The sequence below is a fragment of the Oryctolagus cuniculus genome, chromosome 11 (genome assembly GCF_051225735.1).
Source record: "Oryctolagus cuniculus isolate XC-2025 breed Fujian yellow rabbit chromosome 11, ASM5122573v1, whole genome shotgun sequence".
Taxonomy (NCBI): domain Eukaryota; kingdom Metazoa; phylum Chordata; class Mammalia; order Lagomorpha; family Leporidae; genus Oryctolagus; species Oryctolagus cuniculus.
The window spans coordinates 82,637,436-82,656,358 of NC_142877.1; the positions used below are offsets into that span (position 1 = coordinate 82,637,436).

Consider the following 18,923-nt stretch of genomic DNA (forward strand, 5'->3'; position numbering starts at 1 on the left):
TCTGTGCGGCTGCAAACTATTGAAATCTTTACTTAATATATACTAAATTGATCTTCTGCATATAAAGATAATTGAAAATGAATCTTGATGTGAATGGAATGGGAGAGGGAGCGGAAGATGGGAGGGTTGCAGGTGAGAGGGAAGTTATGGGGGGGAAAAGCCACTATAATCCAAAAGTTGTACTTTGGAAATTGATATTTATTAAATAAAAGTTAAAAAAATAAATTCAAAGATAAGCCTAAAAAAATGTGCATTTATATTCTGTAAATGCTGATATATTTCCATTCTCCTTAACATGAGTTTGGATTTAAGTACTGACTTCTTGTTTTTAAAAGCATCTTTCTTTTTTTTTTTGACAGGTAGAGTTACAGATAGTGAGAGAGAGAGAGAGAGAAAGGTCTTTGTTCCGTTGGTTCACTCCCCAAATGGCCACAGCAGAGAGCTGGACTGGAAGAGGGGCAACCGGGACTAGAACCCGGCGGCCATATGGGATGCAGGCGTCGCAGGTGGAGGATTAACCAAGTGAGCCATGGTGCTGGCCCCAAAAGCATCTTTCAGTTTTACCTAGTATGTAAACCTTTCTGAGATACCTCACTACACCTCCTCAATGAAACTGCTCGACTTTGTGACTCCTGATCATTCCTTTTCTTGGCAAGTTTTTTTTTTTTTAAGTAAACAATCTCCTTTTTCCTATCCTTGTAGCATGTATTCCAAGTAAGCTCTCCTTTCTTCCATCTTCTCTTCCCACTTCATTCTCTGAAAGGTAGGAAGTAGGCTCTTCTCTGCTTCCTCAGGTCACACACTAACTGTATTCCACTAACTCTCAAATCTGCTATTCTCTAGTCCAGTCTGACTCCTAAATTCCAAGTCCTGAATATTTCACTAAAGAATGAACTACCTAGAACTATAATCAGAATTTGACATTCAATAGCTCTGAGATAAAACAGTTCCAAACCAGGGCTCCCTCAGTTCTCTATTTCTGTAAATAACACTAACGTTATCTTTTCAATGCCCTTTGCTTGAAGTTTTACAATCATAATACACACATTTTCTGTCATCTTCCTCCATATACAAATTAGGTGTCAAGTCTCTAAATATCCTCCTCTGTGTTATAAACCCATGGCCCCTTCCTTAGTTTGTATTCTTATCACCAAGGGCAACTTCAGTTTTTAAAACTTTTCAAGAAACCTTTTCTCAATCAATCTCTCATCTTCAAATATATCTGTACACTGTTGCCAGAATGATATTCCATAAAGTATAATTCTCTCATGGCATAGTTCAAACATCTTCCATGATTTTCTATTACCTATCAAATATAAAAGTATTATCCTAGAAATAAATATATTCTATAATTTCAATCTACTTTTCCTGTGTTTTTATCTGTATGTATCCTGTAAATCAAACCGAACAAGTAATTCATCTTCCTACCACATACCATCCCTACTTGCTCACATCATTTCTCTTATCTACCTTTCAGCAGATTGCATAAACCCTCTTGTTTCTCAGTTGAAATATTACCAACTCATGCTTCAAGATCTGTATCAACTTTTCTGATCCCATTAGTTCAAACCAAATGTAATTCTTCCCACTTTTAAAACATCAAGCTACATCTGTTCGCTTTTATTGGCACATATTTCATCATACGTCCAAAGCATTTATCATTTTTTGTAATATATATTATTATAGTTAACGATTGGAGGAGTTAACCAGAATACTTTTAAAAAATTCTGAATTTTTACCATACATCCAGTAGAGAACCTATAGTTTAAATTTTATTGGAATATATATGCATATAGTAGAGTAGGAGGAAGGTTTTAGAGATTCCCAGAACATTTACTTGGACTACCAAAAGTTACATAAACTTGTCAGTTAACAATTTAAAACACAAATTCAAACTGACAATTTTTATATATAAAATCTCCATAAATTATGAGGCTGATCTTATTGCTACAGAAATAATTCTTTAATTTTGGGTGAAGAGGTAAGAACTTAAGGAAAAATCATTAAGGTGAATATATCTTAGGTTTTCTTTTAGCATCTGCTTCTCTTTCAGTGATCTATTCCTATTCAGTGCCATGAGGCACTAATACACACAAATACAAATAGTTTATGTGCTGGAGTAGGAAGCTAGAGAACTTAAAATAACTTTGTATAAATAGTAGGAGCAGAGTAGCATCATGGAACCTAAAATTACATAGAACTCTGCCAGATCTTTTAAGATACATTTATAAATTAACAATTCATTTAAGATAATTTATATCAGTAAGATCTGATATTACAGGTAAAATCTTGGAAACATCTTAAAAAATTTAAATGCTAGATTAAAGTAGATAAGGAAGATAAATATCATTGAATATAATAGGTTTTAACTCATGCAATAATGGTAAGAAAACTCTTCTACCATTAAAAATATTTAAAACTTTTAGTACATCATGACTTTACTGCTAAACACACAGGTACAAATTTAGTATTCACTAAGGAAGTACATAGGGGAGTTTTACAAGTAAATGAAGTTTTGGTTAAGGCACTACATGGTGACACGAGTTAGAGTGAACAAATTTTCAAAATTCTACTAAGTGCTTTTAAGGAATTCCATATCAAAACACATATAATTATGATCATATGAACACAAATTCCTAATGAATTCAAGAAGCCCTCATTTCTGAAAAACAGCAAGTAAGATAACTCCTTCAAACAGTTTCTTGATAAACTATGTACCAGCAAAATCCATACATTTTTATCACAAATAATTTATTGCTTTCCTTGTTAAGAGTTTTGCAGGATTATTACTAACAGTACAGATTTTTAAAAAAATTCTCAAGTTTATGATCTTTTTAAAGAAAACTTGATGTTTTGAACACTGTGGCCAAATTCAAAGATTAGCAAGACATTCAACATAATAGAGACACATTGGGGACTTAAAAACCAGTCTTCAAACACATGCAAAACAAATAATGTCAGACAAGCAATAAATAAGAACTCCAAACTCAGAGACATGACAACTAAACACAATGTGCATTTCTTGAGTGGAACTTTGCTTTGGAAAACAAAAACAAAAACAAAAACAGGTAGAAAAGATATTACTAGAAGGATAATTGGGAAAATCAGAACATACATGTCAGTTAACATAGATAACAGTATTGTACCAAAGTTAGATTTCCAAAGTGTGATTATTTTATTGGGAGAATGAAAGATAATGCCTCTGTACTCAGGAGACACAAACTGACATACAGGGATGATGTGTTATGAGTGTAATCAATTTTTCAATGATTTCTAGGGAAAAGTATGTGTAAACAGAGAAAGAAATTAGTAAATTCGTTAAAGATAGGTATAGGGCAGGCATTTGGCCTCGCATTTAAGACAACAGTTGTGCCACCTGCCTCCCGTTTTCAAGGTTCTAGTGCCAGTCCTCTCTGATACCAACTTCTTCTTGATGTGCAGGCTGGGAGAAAGCAGGTGATGGCTCAAATAGTGGCTCCTGCCATCCAAGTGAGAGGCCTGGATTTAATTCCTGGCTCTCAGTGCTCAGTGGCTGTGAGCACAGGGTGTCTAAACCAAAGGTGGTGGGGGCCTCTCAAATAAATGTATAACAAATTTAAAAAAGCAGATAGGTAAGGGTTGTTCAGGAGAAACCCTTAAAAAGACAGCAGTAGGTTAAAAAAAAAATCCGTAATCTTTAATTTGGGTTAAAAGGAGAGGTGCTAGATTGACAGTGGAAAAGAAAGCCTTTGTAAAGATCAACATACCAGCTGAAGAATATATGCTCTCCTGGATAAAACAGGTGAGAAGGACGGAGAACAGATGGATAAGAGAAAGAGAAGAGTAAGAAATGAAACCGTTTTGGAGCACACTTAATTACTAAATAGGCCCTCTCTGTCAATCAGATATCAATCCGATGATTCTAACTTTATTACTCTTTGTTAATTTTGTTTTGTTTTTTTTTTTATTTTTTTTATTTTTTTATTTTTTGACAGGCAGAGTGGACAGTGAGAGAGAGAGACAGAGAGAAAGGTCTTCCTTTGCCGTTGGTTCACCCTCCAATGGCCGCTGCGGCTGGCGCGCTGTGGCTGGCGCACTGCGCTGATCCGATGGCAGGAGCCAGGAGCCAGGTGCTTTTCCTGGTCTCCCATGGGGTGCAGGGCCCAAGCACCTGGGCCATCCTCCACTGCACTCCCTGGCCACAGCAGAGAGCTGGCCTGGAAGGGGGCAACCGGGACAGAATCCGGCGCCCCAACCGGGACTAGAACCCGGTGTGCCGGCGCTGCTAGGAGGAGGATTAGCCTAGTGAGCCGCGGCGCCGGCCAATTTTGTTTTGTTTTATGACAGATAAGAAAGACAGACATTTGTTTAAGGTGACAACTAACAAGAAGTGAGGTCACGAGTTGATCTTCAGTTTATCTAACCTCAGAGATCATGCTCTTATTGGCATACCACAGGTGTATGCCTAGTGTTTTGTATTGTTTAAAAACCTAGATTCTAGTTGTTTCATTGATTTGGGGTTGTACATTTTGTCCCTACCTCATTTGTGAAATTATCAACATGCATTTCTACTTAATTCAGATAAAAGATATAAAACCCATGTTTCTAAAAAAGAAAACAACTGGTTTGAGGAGCCAGAATTGTAATGTGGGTAAATGGGTAAAGCTGCCTGTGACATCAGTATGGATGCTGGTTGGTGTCCTGGCTGCTCCACTTCCAATCCATGTCCCTGCTAATGAGTCTGAGAAAACGACGGAAGTCATCCCAGGTATTTGGGCCCTGTCACCCATGTGTAAAACCCAGATGAAGTTCCTGGCTCCTGGCTTCAGCCTGCCCAGGACTGACCATTGTGGCCATCTGGGGTGTGAACCAGCACATGGAAGATCTGTCTCTCTCTCTCTTTGTAACTGACTTTCAAATAAATAAATGATGAAGCCAGGAGCCAGGAGCTTCATCCAGGTCTCCCATGTAGGTGGCAGGTGTTCAAACACTCGAGCCATCTTCTGCTACTTTCCATGCCATCAGCAGGGAACTGGATCTGAAGTGGAGCAGATGGGACACCACTAGACGCCCACATGGGATGCTGGTGTCACAGGTGGCGATTTTACCTGCTCTGCTGTGGGTCCCAGCAAACCAATCTTTAAAAAATTTTCATGAGAAATAGAAACTACCAATATCACTGTTTTTAATACTATGAAAAAATTATCATTGCCATCTATTGTTTAAACATATTTATATTTTTATTTACTCGAAAGGCAAAGCAACAGAGAGAGGTGGGGGGAGAGATATCTTTCCATCCTTTGGTTCACTTCCTAAATCCTGCAATAGCCAGGGCTATTGGCCAGGCTGCAACCAGGAGCCTGAAATTCCATCTGGGTTTCCATGTGGGTTGTAGGGATCATCTAGCAGGTTGAGCAATTATCTAGCAGGAAGCTGGATCAGAAATAGAAGAGCCAGGACTTGAATCAGGCACTCAAATATGGGATGTAGGTGTTCCAACCATGGCTTAACCTACTGTGCCACAACACCCATTCCCTCATTTATTTATTTATTTTATTTACTTAGTTTATTTGGGAAGGAAGAGAAACAGAGAGAAAAAAAAAGAGTTCCTAGTTTATGAGTTGATTCACTCAAATGCTTGCAATGGCCACCAGCAGCCAGGAACTCAATCCAGGTCTCCTTTGTGGGTGGCAGAGACCCAACCACTTGAGCCATCATCTGTTGTCTCCCCGGTTGTGTAGTAGCAAGAAGCTGAGATTGGGAGTGGTGTCAGGACTTGAACCCAGGTATTCCATTATGGAACGTGGGTTTCCCAATCACAGTGTCTTCACTGCTAGGCCAAACACCTGGCCTCATTCTATCATTCATTTTAAAACTCCAGTTATTTGCTAACTACTATCCATAATGTCAATTGCAAAAAAAAAAAGAAAAAAACAAGAAAAGAGACTATATAACACGGTTCAGAAGAAAGCTCAGTAACTTTAAAAACAGAAATGAATATTTTTATTCTAAAACTGTAAATATCTTTAGAAAAAAACTATAAAATTTTAACAAGTTAGTCCAAATTATACTTAAACAGAATACGTATATTTCTGGCAAATACAATTTTGCCTTACCTTTTTGATAGGTGACGTAGGTGTTGCCTGACCTGATGACACAGTAGGTGTTGTAACAGCTACAGGAGCTGCTTGTGTACTGGAAGTGTTGGCATTCGTTACGGAAGTCATGGGTTTTGTTTTATCTATTAAAAATAAGCAAAAAAACATTAAGATTCAAGATTCTACAGGAATTTGGTTTGAAAAGCTGGGAAAACATTTTATATTCTACTTTTGTTTAATGTTTTGTTAATTCAAAGTTTTTGCCCACTATGACCTCTAGCAAAAACAGAACCTAACTTCTGCATTTTTAAAGTGAGAAAAACACAAAGAAAATTTAAAAAAAAACTTTCAAATAAGATTTAAAATGTGAAAACATGAATGTAATACAACTAAAAAATTTCAACAACTATTACTGCTGATCTAAAATTTATTGCTCCTTTTGCTCCTAAGAAATCTAAAAGTACTTTTGTCAGTAACCAGCTTATATTCCTGTCTAGTGGTATAGTTAAACATCCCAAAGAGCAAGCCCTCTCACACTTAAAATTCTAAAATAAGCGGGCCCAACTCCATCTTCCTGGAAAATAATCTACCTCCTTGTAGAGAGGGAATCATTCAATGAATATTTATTAAGTGTCTTCATACCTCCAGTACAGTACTAGGTACTGAGGCTATATCAGCCCATGAAAACACAAAATACCTTGGCTGCACAGAACGCAAAGTCTAGAGGGAGAAATAAATGCTAAACAAGATAAACAAAACATGTTACTACTTTTAATTTATTAAGATATCAATACTGTTGAAGTCCTTCTATTTGATATTAGTGAAGAATGAAAATTTCATATCCTAGAAGGAAAAAAAACTCAAAAAGCCAAAATATACCTTTGTCCCCTTTACTCTTTCCTTCAGTTACCTCTAAAATGTATAAATTGTTTGGAAGGCAATTAAAATTTTTGATTGCATTCCTATTTTCATCTGGTTTATGAGAAGAGAAATATCATAAAACAAGACAGGTTTGGAAAGAATGTATGAAAGAAAATTTAACAGATATTTTACATTACATAATTTCCCAAATAATCTTACAAAAATGTAGAAAAAACAAAGTTTAGAAATTGTCAAATCTAGTTGTAGTTCTACATGGAAAAGGCTGTTATCTCAAGCTTGCCAAATAAAGTATGATAAAACCTGGTTGATATTAAAAGAGTAGAGAGAGAAGGAATCAAATACCATTCACATGGATTAGTTCTTGATATAGAGTCAAATTTTTCTGGCACAGCCAACCACCGGCAACAGGAAGAACAAAATTATCATAGTACAATGCTTCAAATAAACATTTAAAGTTAGCTCGGTGAAAAACTGAGCATAAGGTGATTGTTATACTTAAATTCCAAATAGTCAAAAAATACAATGTGCTTTGATGCTAAGTAGTTTAGAGAAGTGAAAAATTTAAAGATCTATCCACATCAAATAGTACAGCTCTTCTCATTTTACAATCAAGAAAATTTCAATCACAGAAAGACTTACCAGTTGTTGGCAAAAAGTAGCCTACAATTAGAATTGTTTGTTTTAAATAAGTACTCTGTGTGAACACTGAACAGCAAATTATATACGTTTCTATGAAGAATAATTCAGATAACAAAATCTTAGGAATCTTTGAGTCACCTGAACTTCTAGTTCTTGAATTCTATTACATAACTAATAGAAAACTTGATACATGAGTTAGGAAATCTGGGTGCCAGTCCTAGCTTTCTGGTGCACATGTCCACATGGTTTGATTTGTAATGATGTATTTTATTGCACTGAAAGACTAGAGGCCAAAGTATGTCATACAGGAAGAACATTAGCTACATAAAAATAACTTTAAATACTTTAAAAGTAGATGAGTCCATTTATATATTAATGATATATTTTTATCTTTCAGTTTTTGTAAAATACACAAGGGAAACAACACAAATTTAACTGAAGTGTTATTAGGTATTGATCATATTTAGATTTATAGAATTTAATTTTATACAATAATTTTATGAAAGCTAACATTTATTACAAAGCAATTTTTTTTATTTGACAGAGTTGTAGACCGTGAGAGACAGAGAGAAAGGTCTTCCCTCTGTTGGTTCATTCCCCAAATGGCCGCCACGGCCAGCACTGCGCCCATCCAAAGCCAGGAGCCAGGTGCTTCCTCCTGGTCTCCCATGTGGGTGCAGGGAGCACTTGGGCCATCCTCCACTGCCCTCCAGGGCCACAACAGAGAGCTGGACTGGAAGAGGAGTAACTGGGACTAGAACCTGGCGCCCATATGGGATGCCAGCGCCATAGGCGGAGAATTAACCAAGTGAGCCACGGCGCTGGCTCCACAAAGCAATTTTCATATAATGTCCATAGAAAGCAGTTTTTATTGTGACATTACAAATGAGAAATCTCAGATTAAGTCAACTGCCTACACATACTCCTAATATTACACAACCAGTCTATGTTCTTTTTTTTTTTTTTTTTTGGACAGGCAGAGTGGACAGTGAGAGAGAGAGACAGAGAGAAAGGTCTTCTTTGCCGTTGGTTCACCCTCCAATGGCCGCCGCGGCCGGCGCGCTGCGGCCGGCGCACTGCGCTGATCCGATGGCAGGAGCCAGGAGCCAGGTGCTTTTCCTGGTCTCCCATGGGGTGCAGGGCCCAAGCACCTGGGCCATCCTCCACTGCACTCCCTGGCTACAGCAGAGGGCTGGCCTGGAAGAGGGGCAACCGGGACAGAATCCGGCGCCCCGACCGGGACTAGAACCCGGTGTGCCGGCGCCGCTAGGCGGAGGATTAGCCTAGTGAGCCGCGGCGCCGGCCAGTCTATGTTCTTAATCACAAAACATGAGTATTTTTAAATTTAGAATTTTTTTTTTTTTTTTTTTTTTTGACAGGCAGAGTGGACAGTGAGAGAGAGAGACAGAGAGAGAGAAAGGTCTTCCTTTGCCGTTGGATCACCCTCCAATGGCCGCCGCTGCAGCCGGCGCACCGCGCTGATCCGATGGCAGGAGCCAGGATCCAGGTGCTTTTCCTGGTCTCCCATGGGGTGCAGGGCCCAAGCACCTGGGCCATCCTCCACTGCACTCCCTGGCCATAGCAGAGAGCTGGCCTGGAAGAGGGGCAACCGGGACAGAATCCGGCGCCCCAACCGGGACTAGAACCCGGTGTGCCGGCGCCGCAAGGTGGAGGATTAGCCTATTGAGCCACGGCGCCGGCTATTTAAATTTAGAAATATTTTAATTAGCATGTTACACAGTATAACATTCAATGACTACCTATTGCTCTAGCTTCTAATTTTGCCCATATGATTACTTCACTACAGCAAAGGATATGCTGAGTCACATAACCAACATTATGACAACAATGAAAAAGAATTTCAATCTATAAGGGACAGACTCAAGCCATTTATGTATTTCAGAAACTCTGTGTGCTACAGAAAAATTATTTACTTGTGAGATTACTAAGCTTCCAGAAGATAAAAGAATCCATAACACACCACCTGGGCAACCAATCTCATCTACACCTGTTTATAAATAATATCTTGGTTTTTAATGAACAAGAATTATCAGTATGTTTCTAGACATGTGTTTATTTAACAAAGTTTAATTTTCCACATTTTGGTAGAGAAAATATTTTGTTGAATGAGTAAAAAAAAAAAATGACTCAAAAGTGTTTTTGTTGTAGTTAGAATCAACGTAAGGATTCCAAGAAATTCTGGGGCTCCATTTGTGCTTCCCTAATGACCACTAAAATTAGTTCCGATAATGAGTTTTTCCAGTGGTCAAAAATCTCACTGGAAGCAAAATATTTTCCTCTGATAGACTGAAATGTTAAAATGTCAGATTACACAGTTCAAAAATGGCATCTTCTGGTATATGTTATGCCAATTAAAAATTTTGAGTAATTAACTGATACGCATTAAAAAAATAAATGTTACTTAATAACAGCAATTTGGTAAGCTGTCTGTACATACATGCATGCTACAGGAGAAAAACAGAACTCACATCCTTTACAGCAAAAAGGGAAAATAAATTGTTATGGTGGCTTTGTAAAGCAATCTGGCACCATCTATAAAAACTGAGAATGTGTTTACCTTATGACTCAAAAGAGTTCGATTTCTAAATCCATTACAGATCTCTTGCAAATGATTGCACACAGGAAACATGATCACTGGGGCAGTATTTGAAATAACAAAAAATTAGAAATAAGGAAAATGTTAATCAGACGGAAAATGGATGCATTTAATGGAACATTATAAAATAGCTAAAGTGATAATTATGTAGATAAAGTCATAGAAAAAACTAATGGAAAAAATCCAAAAAAAATCACTTTAGAGTGAAAATATCAAGATGCCAAATAACTCCTAGAATATGAAAATAAAAAACAAAATATTATAACTGCTATATATTGCTTTTGAATGTACATACAACATAAAAGAGCATAAAAATGGACTAGAAGATTACAGAAAAACTTATGATAGTAATCGCCTTTGGGGAGGAAGGAAAGGATGCAGATGTAGGTGAGTGACTAATCAAGACAACTGTAGTATCTTATTACATGAAAAATTTGAAGTAAATGTGACTTAAATATTAATAAGCATTCAGTCTTAAGTTTTTTTAGTTGTAAATGAATGTGTATTATAATGTTATATTTAAAATTTCTCAAAACAAAGCCAACTATCCCATATCTTCACAGGAAAGTATCTTGATTAATTCTACTATTTCTTGGGAAAAATTTATGATGCAGTTGAGATTGGTCTCCTATGCTTTTGGGCCTCAGAAAGCTTTGGGAGCATTCTTAAACTGCTGAGAGCCCAATCACACCTTATCTGTATCATCTTAAGGGGGTCTTAAAGCTTTTGCAACTTCGTCGGCTGCTGCCTGCAGTGCCAGCATCCCATAATGGGCACTGGTTCGAGTCCCGGCTGCACCACTTCCAATCCAGCTCTCTGCTATGGCCTGGGAAAGCAGTAGAAGATGGCCCAAGTCCTTGGGCCCCTGCACCCACATGGGAGACCTGCAAGAAGCTCCAGGCTCCTGGCTTCTGGTCGGCACAGCTCCAGCCATTGCGGCCAACTGGGGAGTGAACCAGTAGATGGAGGATCTCTCTCTCTCTCTCTCTGACTCTCCTCTCTCTGTGTAACTCTGACTTTCAAATAAATAAATCTTTTAAAAAAAATACAGGTCAGTGTAATGCAGAGGTGTATAAAAACCTCCAGATAACTGGAGAACATTAAGTTCACAACCCTATGTAAGTTTCTAGTATTCACTGAATATTAGAGTTTATGGACAAATCTAAAACACATGACTTCTGAGTTTGGCAGATATCTGAATAAGTAACAAATCAGTACAACACATTAAAGAAATTTGACCTGTACTATTTTATACTGCAAGAAAATTTTTTTATCCTTTATATTTTACCTGTTTCAGCTTCTGATTCTGAGTCATCTTCTTCATCTTCTTCACTAGAGCAGCTAGATTCATCTTTCTTTCCTTCTTCTTCTTCATCAGCCTTTTCTTGTTCCAGAGATTCAATACGGGACGCATTTTTCTCTGGCTCAATAATCAATGTTTCTTTGCTGTGAAAAGAAAATAACCTTCAAATAATGATAAGCACAATTTCATCTTTTTGCTGATTCATGTTAGTCATTCTGTAGATATTATGCCAACTGTTTCATAATAACAACAAAACTTGCTTCAATATTTTACTTACTTTTTAAAGGTCTTCTGTGACTGATTATTGTCCATATTTGCTGTTGACTCAATTAGTGGTGACTTCTTGTCCCGCTTTTCACTATGGAGCTTTATATAAAGTTATGCAAAGGAAAATAAGAATACTATTAAAATAGTAAGAATTACTGAGATATAGAGTTTGAAATTACAACAAGCTAGTTTTCAAAAACTGAACAAAAATAAAAATAAAACAAATAAATAAACAATTTAAGTTTTACCAGGACAGGAAAGGGCCTGGGTAAGGAATGAAACTAACTACACAATTAAAAAGCTCCATCCACACAGGACTAAGTTGGATTTTTTTTTTAAAGATTTATTTGAAAGGTGGAGTTACAGAGGCAGAGAGAGAGAAAGAGATAGAGAGTCAGAGTCTTCCATCTGTTGGTTCACTCCCCAAATGGTCACAATGGCTGTAGCTGGACCAATCCGAAGCCAGGAGTCAGGAGCTTCTTCCAGGTCTCTCATATAGGTACAGGGGCCCAAAGACTTGGGCCATCTTCTACTGGTTTCCCAGGCCAGAGCAGAGAGCTGGACTGAAAGTGGAGCAGCCGGGACTTGAACCAGCGCCCATATGGGATGCCAGCACAGTAGGCAGCAGCTTTAGCCATTATGCCATAGCGCTAGCCCCAAGTGTATTTTTCAGATAAATCCAGCTCCAGTTCATTGAAAAAGTCAAGATCCACAAACTACTTTGGATGGCTAAAAGTATTTTACTTATAAGTCTATTTCCAGGGCAGGAATTTGGACTGGAGTTTAAAAAGCCTGCATCTCACCTCAGAGTAGCTTAGTCTGTCAGCTGCAGCTCCTAATTTCAGCTTCCTGCTAATGCAGTCCCTGGGAGCCAGCAGTAAGGACTCAAGTGATTGGGTTTCTGACACATGCACTGAAGATCAAGATTGAGTTGTTTATCTAGAGTCTGCTACTACGGTTTTATAATCTCTACCTTTTAAGCAAACTTTATCATGACATTATAAACACGTTACTTGAGAACACACACATTGTGTAAGTATTCAATTTTTGAGGGGGAGACAATAGAAATGGGATTATAGGGTGGGCATTTGGTGTAGTGGTTAGGATGCCACTTGGGATTTCTGCATCGTATAGCACAGTAATGGTCTGAGTCTGGACTCTGCTTTCCATTCTAGCTTCCTGCTAATGCACACCTTATGAGGGAGCTTGATTCCCTGCCAACCATGTGTGAGACTTGATTTGAATTCTGGGCTCCTGGCCATGACCTGATGCAGCTCCAGCTATTTCAGGCATCTGGGGAGTGAATTGATGTTTATGTCTTTCTGCTTTTGAAATAAATATAATAATAATAAAGTACATTACTTAAAAAAATACAGCGATAAGCAAAACAAAAGGCTAAACAGATGACTACTGCTTATCTTTCAGTAATTTAGTTTGATTATATGGAATAATTTTAGATCATAAAGTTCTAAACATCTCAAAAATTTTTTAAAAATTGAAAATCAAAGCTACCAAGAGAATTCATCCATTTAGGCAATATTTAGGCAATTATCAAACATACCAGGTTTTGTTTTTTTTGCAACTCTTCTAAATATCCTAAAATGTCTTCATCTGCTACATCAAAGGCTGTTTGGCCCTAGGAAGGAAACATGGGGGGAGAAAGAGTGGAATAAAATCATTAAATCATAAAATGCCTTTGGTAATTCTGTATAACTATATAGCAAGAAGTTAGAACATTTTTAAGGTAGCTATAAATAACATAATAGACAGAAATCCTAGGAGTTTAAGAGAAATCCATGTGATAGAGAAGGAGTTGAGAATACCTTCCCTTATATAATTTTTCGGGAAATAGCTTTACCGAGATAGAATTCACATAACATACAAAATCCATTTAAAATATGCAACTCAATGGTTTTAAGTATATTCACAAAGTTATACAGCTATCACCATAATCAATTTAAAAACATTTTCAACTATTCCAAAGAAAAAAGCATCCTTTTGCAGTTATCCTTCATCCCATTTTCTCCATTTCACCCAGCCAGAAGCAACCACTAATGTACTCTCTGTACAAATTTGCCTAATCTGGGCATTTTGGATGCATGAAATCAAGTAACATGTGATCATTTGTAACTAGCTTCTTTCAGTCTGCATGTTTTCAAGGTTCATCCACACTGTGGCTGTACTCCTACTTCACTCCTTTTATATAATAAGATTCCACTGCACGCTATAAATATTTTGTGCATCTAGTCATCAGCTGGATATTTACTCTTGCTTCTTGCTTATACTGAATAATGCTGCTATGAACATCTGTGCACAAATTTTTGTGTGGACATATTTTTATTTTCTGTGCTACACTGCTAGGAATAGAATTTCTAGGTCATGTGGTAATTCTATGCTTAACCTTTTGAGGTCTTATTTCTCTTTGATATTTCCCTAAAACTTAAGTAGATTTCCAGAGAAACAAAATAAAAACATTAACTTTTAAACTACTTCAGCCAGCTACAGGTATGATTTAGTTTAAAAAATTAGTCCAAATAAACACCTGTCAATTTATGCTAAATTCTTGTGAAATAACTGACTCACAATTTCAAAGTGGATTTACATTAGCAATGTGTTAATTTCACTTTTGCTATAACATATTTGAATAATTAGTTCTAAAATGTAAAAAAGTGCTACTCTTTTAAAGCAATTGTACACCTGATCATGTTAGTTTGTGGAAATAACTCAGTGACTTCTTTCTAAGTATTACTTTAAGCATTTACCAACCCTTCTGAATGAAATACTCTCACCTTGACAACAGAAAAAAAAAAGTTTAAATTTCTGCAGTGGTAAATACAAAGGGGTTATTTTAATAAATAAGGAAGTCTCATTTTTCAGAAAAAGAAATCATCAGATCACCTTACTAACCTTTCTTTTCACTTTTTTCCTTGATGAATGAGTCTAATTTGCACATAGCAGCTGACAGAGAATAAAAATTTAAGTGTGGGCTATACACAGAAAATTTTCTAATTTCAAAAGAGCACTCATCAACTTTATCCAATAATCTTCCAGTTCTTTAAACAATATATTTATGTCAGGAAGCTTACAACTGTGAAATTATAAACATTATTTGACTTTTATCATAAGGCTAGTATTATGCTACACTAATAAAGTACAAATGTAATATGGCATATATGCACATTAACTCCAACCAACCTGGAAACAGTTAAGGAGGATACAACACTGAGGACTGAAAAAAGACCTCTACTGATCAATAAAATAAGAAAAAAAATTTCTGAGCTGCACAAAAAATCAGTTCAATTACTAGTGCTATTATTTAAATGCAATTTTTCCTTATTTATTTATTCTAACTGAATTGCTTTTGCATATATGCATCTCTCTTCATCTTCACAGCAATCAGTTTAGCTGAGATAAATGTTATCATTGTTCTCATTGTCAAGAGGAGGAAATCCAGGCTCTGAGTGCACTCTATTTACCCACAGTCATAAACAAGTAAAGAAGGGATAGAGAATAAAACCTACATCGCTACTGCTCTGGTATGTCTGTCTTTACAGAAAATAAGCTCAGACAGAGTATGAGATAAATATATTTTTGTTCCCATTAATAGTAAAGACAGCTTCATTATTCATTTAAGTCATTGTAATAACAGGTATCAAGCCAAAAACTTATTGGCTAGTCATTATATTAATGCATTAAGAAAAACTTCAAGCAGAAGAGGACCCTAGTTAATATTTAGATAGGGATGATATTTAGGTACACTGTTGTAAAATAATTCTTTTGGTCAATTAAGGAAACAAAATCAAATATATTTAATATCCATATTACATAATTTATAATAATGAATCAAAACGATAAATTCATCTTACAGCTTGAAAGTAAGACCAAAAGTCCTTAAATATTTATGTTTAGGACACTTCCTTACTTTCATGTATAAAGACTTCCAGATGCTCTGTATGGTATGTTGTATTTTTTAAAGGTTACTTCCCTAAATTAGGTTTCCTATTACTAAAGAAATCATCTAAACTCTGATAGTACCTTAAGTGCATGTCTTGATATCATTTAAAAGAGAAGCAGTAAAAAACTCCAATCTACCAAGTATTTATGAAGCTATCAAATGAAATATTAATTCATATTGGCAGGCTTACAAAAGACAAAGTTATCTGCTTTATTAAACTTAAATTATGATATGTAATTTTTTTTTGACAGGCAGAGTGGACAGTGAGAGAGAGAGACAGAGAAAAAGGTCTTCGTTTTCCATTGGTTCACCCCACAATGGCCGCTGCAGCCGGTGCGCTGTGGCAGGTGCACCTCGCTGATCCGAAGCCAGGAGCCAGGTGCTTCTCCTGGTCTCCCATGCAGGTGCAGGGCCCAAGCACTTGGGCCATCCTCCACTGTACTCCTGGGCCACAGCTGAGAGATGGACTGGAAGAGGAGCAACCAGGACAGAATCTGGCACCCTGACGGGGACTAGAACCCGGGGTGCCGGCGCTGCAGGCGGAGGATTAGCCTATTGAGCCATGGCGCCAGCCCGATATGTAATTTTAAAACATAGCCAACAAAAAGAGATGGCAGTCTAACTCACACAGACAAAGCCATAAAACTATTAAAATTTGAAAAATGAAAATTCATAATATACATTGTGTAACTCTTCACTACTAGAAGAAATCTATAACATCTTTCTTTTTTAAAAAATTTTTTATAAACATTCAAAATTATACATTTAAAACTTAATAAACAATATACAGAAAAATAAAAACGCTAGAAAATTAAAACTAAGGAAAAGCTGCCAAGTAATTCAGAAATATAAGAAAAAACAATTATCAAGGCTTTAGGAAAATGACTTCTCTGATCATGTTTGAGTCTTCAAAGCTCTTAACAACATAGGGCTGTTAAAAGGCTACCATAAAATAATTTGTCAGGGAAAGTTGAAAACTATAAAATTCTAAGGAAACAGGAGGCATAATTAACATGTTCATCCACTAAAATGATGGAATGAAAGGATAAATACTAAAATTTAAGATGTTAGAAGTTGTTATTATAGTAATACAGAAACAGAAGGGTATCAATCAACACAATTTCATATGTACTCTTTTACCTAGAGTACAAATATGATAAATTGTATGGCAGAGGAATTAGATATGTTGCCTTTTATATACAATTTATTGTGCATAACCAGAATACAGATTTGGCAGGGGAAATATAACATGCTTAGACTAGTAAGTGATAATTGTTTCAGAAAATCATCTCAATTAATGAGCTTCTCTCTTTTGGTTCTTATCTGTAGGCTACTCTTACTAAATAAACTAATTATTAACACTGCCCTTATGAGTGGACAAGTGGCCTGTAAGTTCAACTGTTTGGCAGAGAGACAGGAATACAGATCAGAGGTCAGAGGGTAAAGGCACCCACTAATTTCTTCAGGAAAATCCCAGCTGCAAGGGCAATTTCTACAAGGAAGGAGAGGAAAAACAAACTGTAAAGCCAAACTTAGCTGATCTTTTACTTAAAATTAATAGTATCACAATTTATTTGTCTTTAATACTGATTACAGAACAGGCAACAGGTGATAAAAAAAGAGAAAGCAAATTATTAGCAGTTTTGACTAAAATTCAAAGCTCAGATTTTTGTATTTCTTTAAGTGCAAGCCAAACATAGACTGATCATTAACATTTTTTATCTTAATGTCCTTGAAGCATTTCAGCATTTCCTATGACTCTTGCCACACTACACATTTCTTAGATAAAACAGTTTAAGTCAGTTAATAAAACATATGTCTAGGAATATACTCCAAAAATAAAGGAGTTCAAAGAGTTTCTTTATCTTTGCTAACAAGAACATGAAACTGTAACATCACCCTCAACCTTCAATCATTTACTCACGAGCAAATCCTGTGTATGTGGTATATCATATTTATTCTCTTCCTTTTGTAGCTCCCCATTAGAAATCAGGTACCAGAACAACCAATACCAGCAATTAACATGTATATAACAAAATTAGATGGCCCTTTTTGAATAAAGATCATAAAATGAATCTCTGATAAGTAATCTGTTACATTATCATGAAATAAAATACAAAAGGAACATTATAAAGAAGTTTAAGGTAATTAAGTTCACTACAGGTCAGCTCTCCACACAAGGGTTTCAAAAGAAAAAAAAAAAAAAATTAAAAAAGTTCACTACAGGAAACACACTTTGAGTGATCCATCTGTTGGTAAATCAAACTTATCTAACAACATGAAGTTGGAAGGGACTAACAATACTGATGACAGGGTAACTGACTCATGTTATTAATTAAAGGTCAGAGAGAAAATCTAATCTAACAAGAAACCTGAAAAAATACTTGTATGAACTTTACTTCCTTTGTCCTTTTACCTAATTTCGTGATATTAAGTAAATCATTTATCTGACTAAAATGTTTTCTCAACTATGAAAATAGAATAGATGCTATATTTTAGTGACCATTTATTTGGCATAAAACTTCATCATTATTACTATCCTCACTTCATTATCCATGTCATTTAAATAAATAAATAAGATTATAAGTAAAAAAGATTATTAAAGAGAATCGGAATCAGAAACACTTTATTTTGTTCCAACTCACAGTGATGGCAGAAAACACTGAGAAAAATGCAGAACTTACTTAATTTATGAGTTCCTAAGACACAACATTAATACAAGTAACCAAATGTACTCTATGTGTATGATATGATTAATGAAAAGGTATTTTTTCTATTATTTTCAGCTAGTACTTCATACAGCATTTTCAGCTACCACTATTAATTACTGATCCATGATCAACAAAAAAATCATTTTATGTGGTAATAAATATAATTTATACTGTAATAACATTAAGATAAAATCTGTATTTCTAGAGTTAAAATATTCAAATTATATTTAAAAGGCTTACCACTTTGTTGACCATCTCCATATCACACAGATTGTCCACTAAAATTCGACATGCTTCTTCTTTACCCCAATGAGCTGCAGCATGAAGAGGTGTCCAGCCATCATAATCTTTAATGTTAACATCATAGCCTGCCTGTATTAAAAGTCTAAAGAAATCATACAGAATTAATCATTAAAATCTAGAAATGAACAAACATGACAAACAGCTTTACACAATGTAATTTAACTAAAAT

General features: G+C 36.0%; 1 protein-coding gene across 11 annotated transcripts in view; it reads right to left on the reverse strand.

Annotated features, from left to right (window-relative positions):
• PPP1R12A (protein phosphatase 1 regulatory subunit 12A) overlaps positions 1-18,923 on the reverse strand; it is a 155,435-nt gene that overhangs the window by 42,270 nt on the left and 94,242 nt on the right. For all 11 annotated transcript variants that reach the window (XR_016216196.1, XM_002711361.6, XM_008256843.5 and 8 more), the window contains 5 exons: positions 18,692-18,836; positions 13,347-13,421; positions 11,796-11,884; positions 11,504-11,661; positions 6,096-6,220 (listed from right to left, as the gene is read on the reverse strand). Coding sequence is in view for 9 of the 11 variants with exons in the window: in XM_002711361.6 (XP_002711407.2) it covers positions 6,096-6,220; positions 11,504-11,661; positions 11,796-11,884; positions 13,347-13,421; positions 18,692-18,836 (592 nt within the window). In the remaining 2 variants the exon portion in view is untranslated. The remainder of the gene's footprint in view (positions 1-6,095; positions 6,221-11,503; positions 11,662-11,795; positions 11,885-13,346; positions 13,422-18,691; positions 18,837-18,923) is intronic.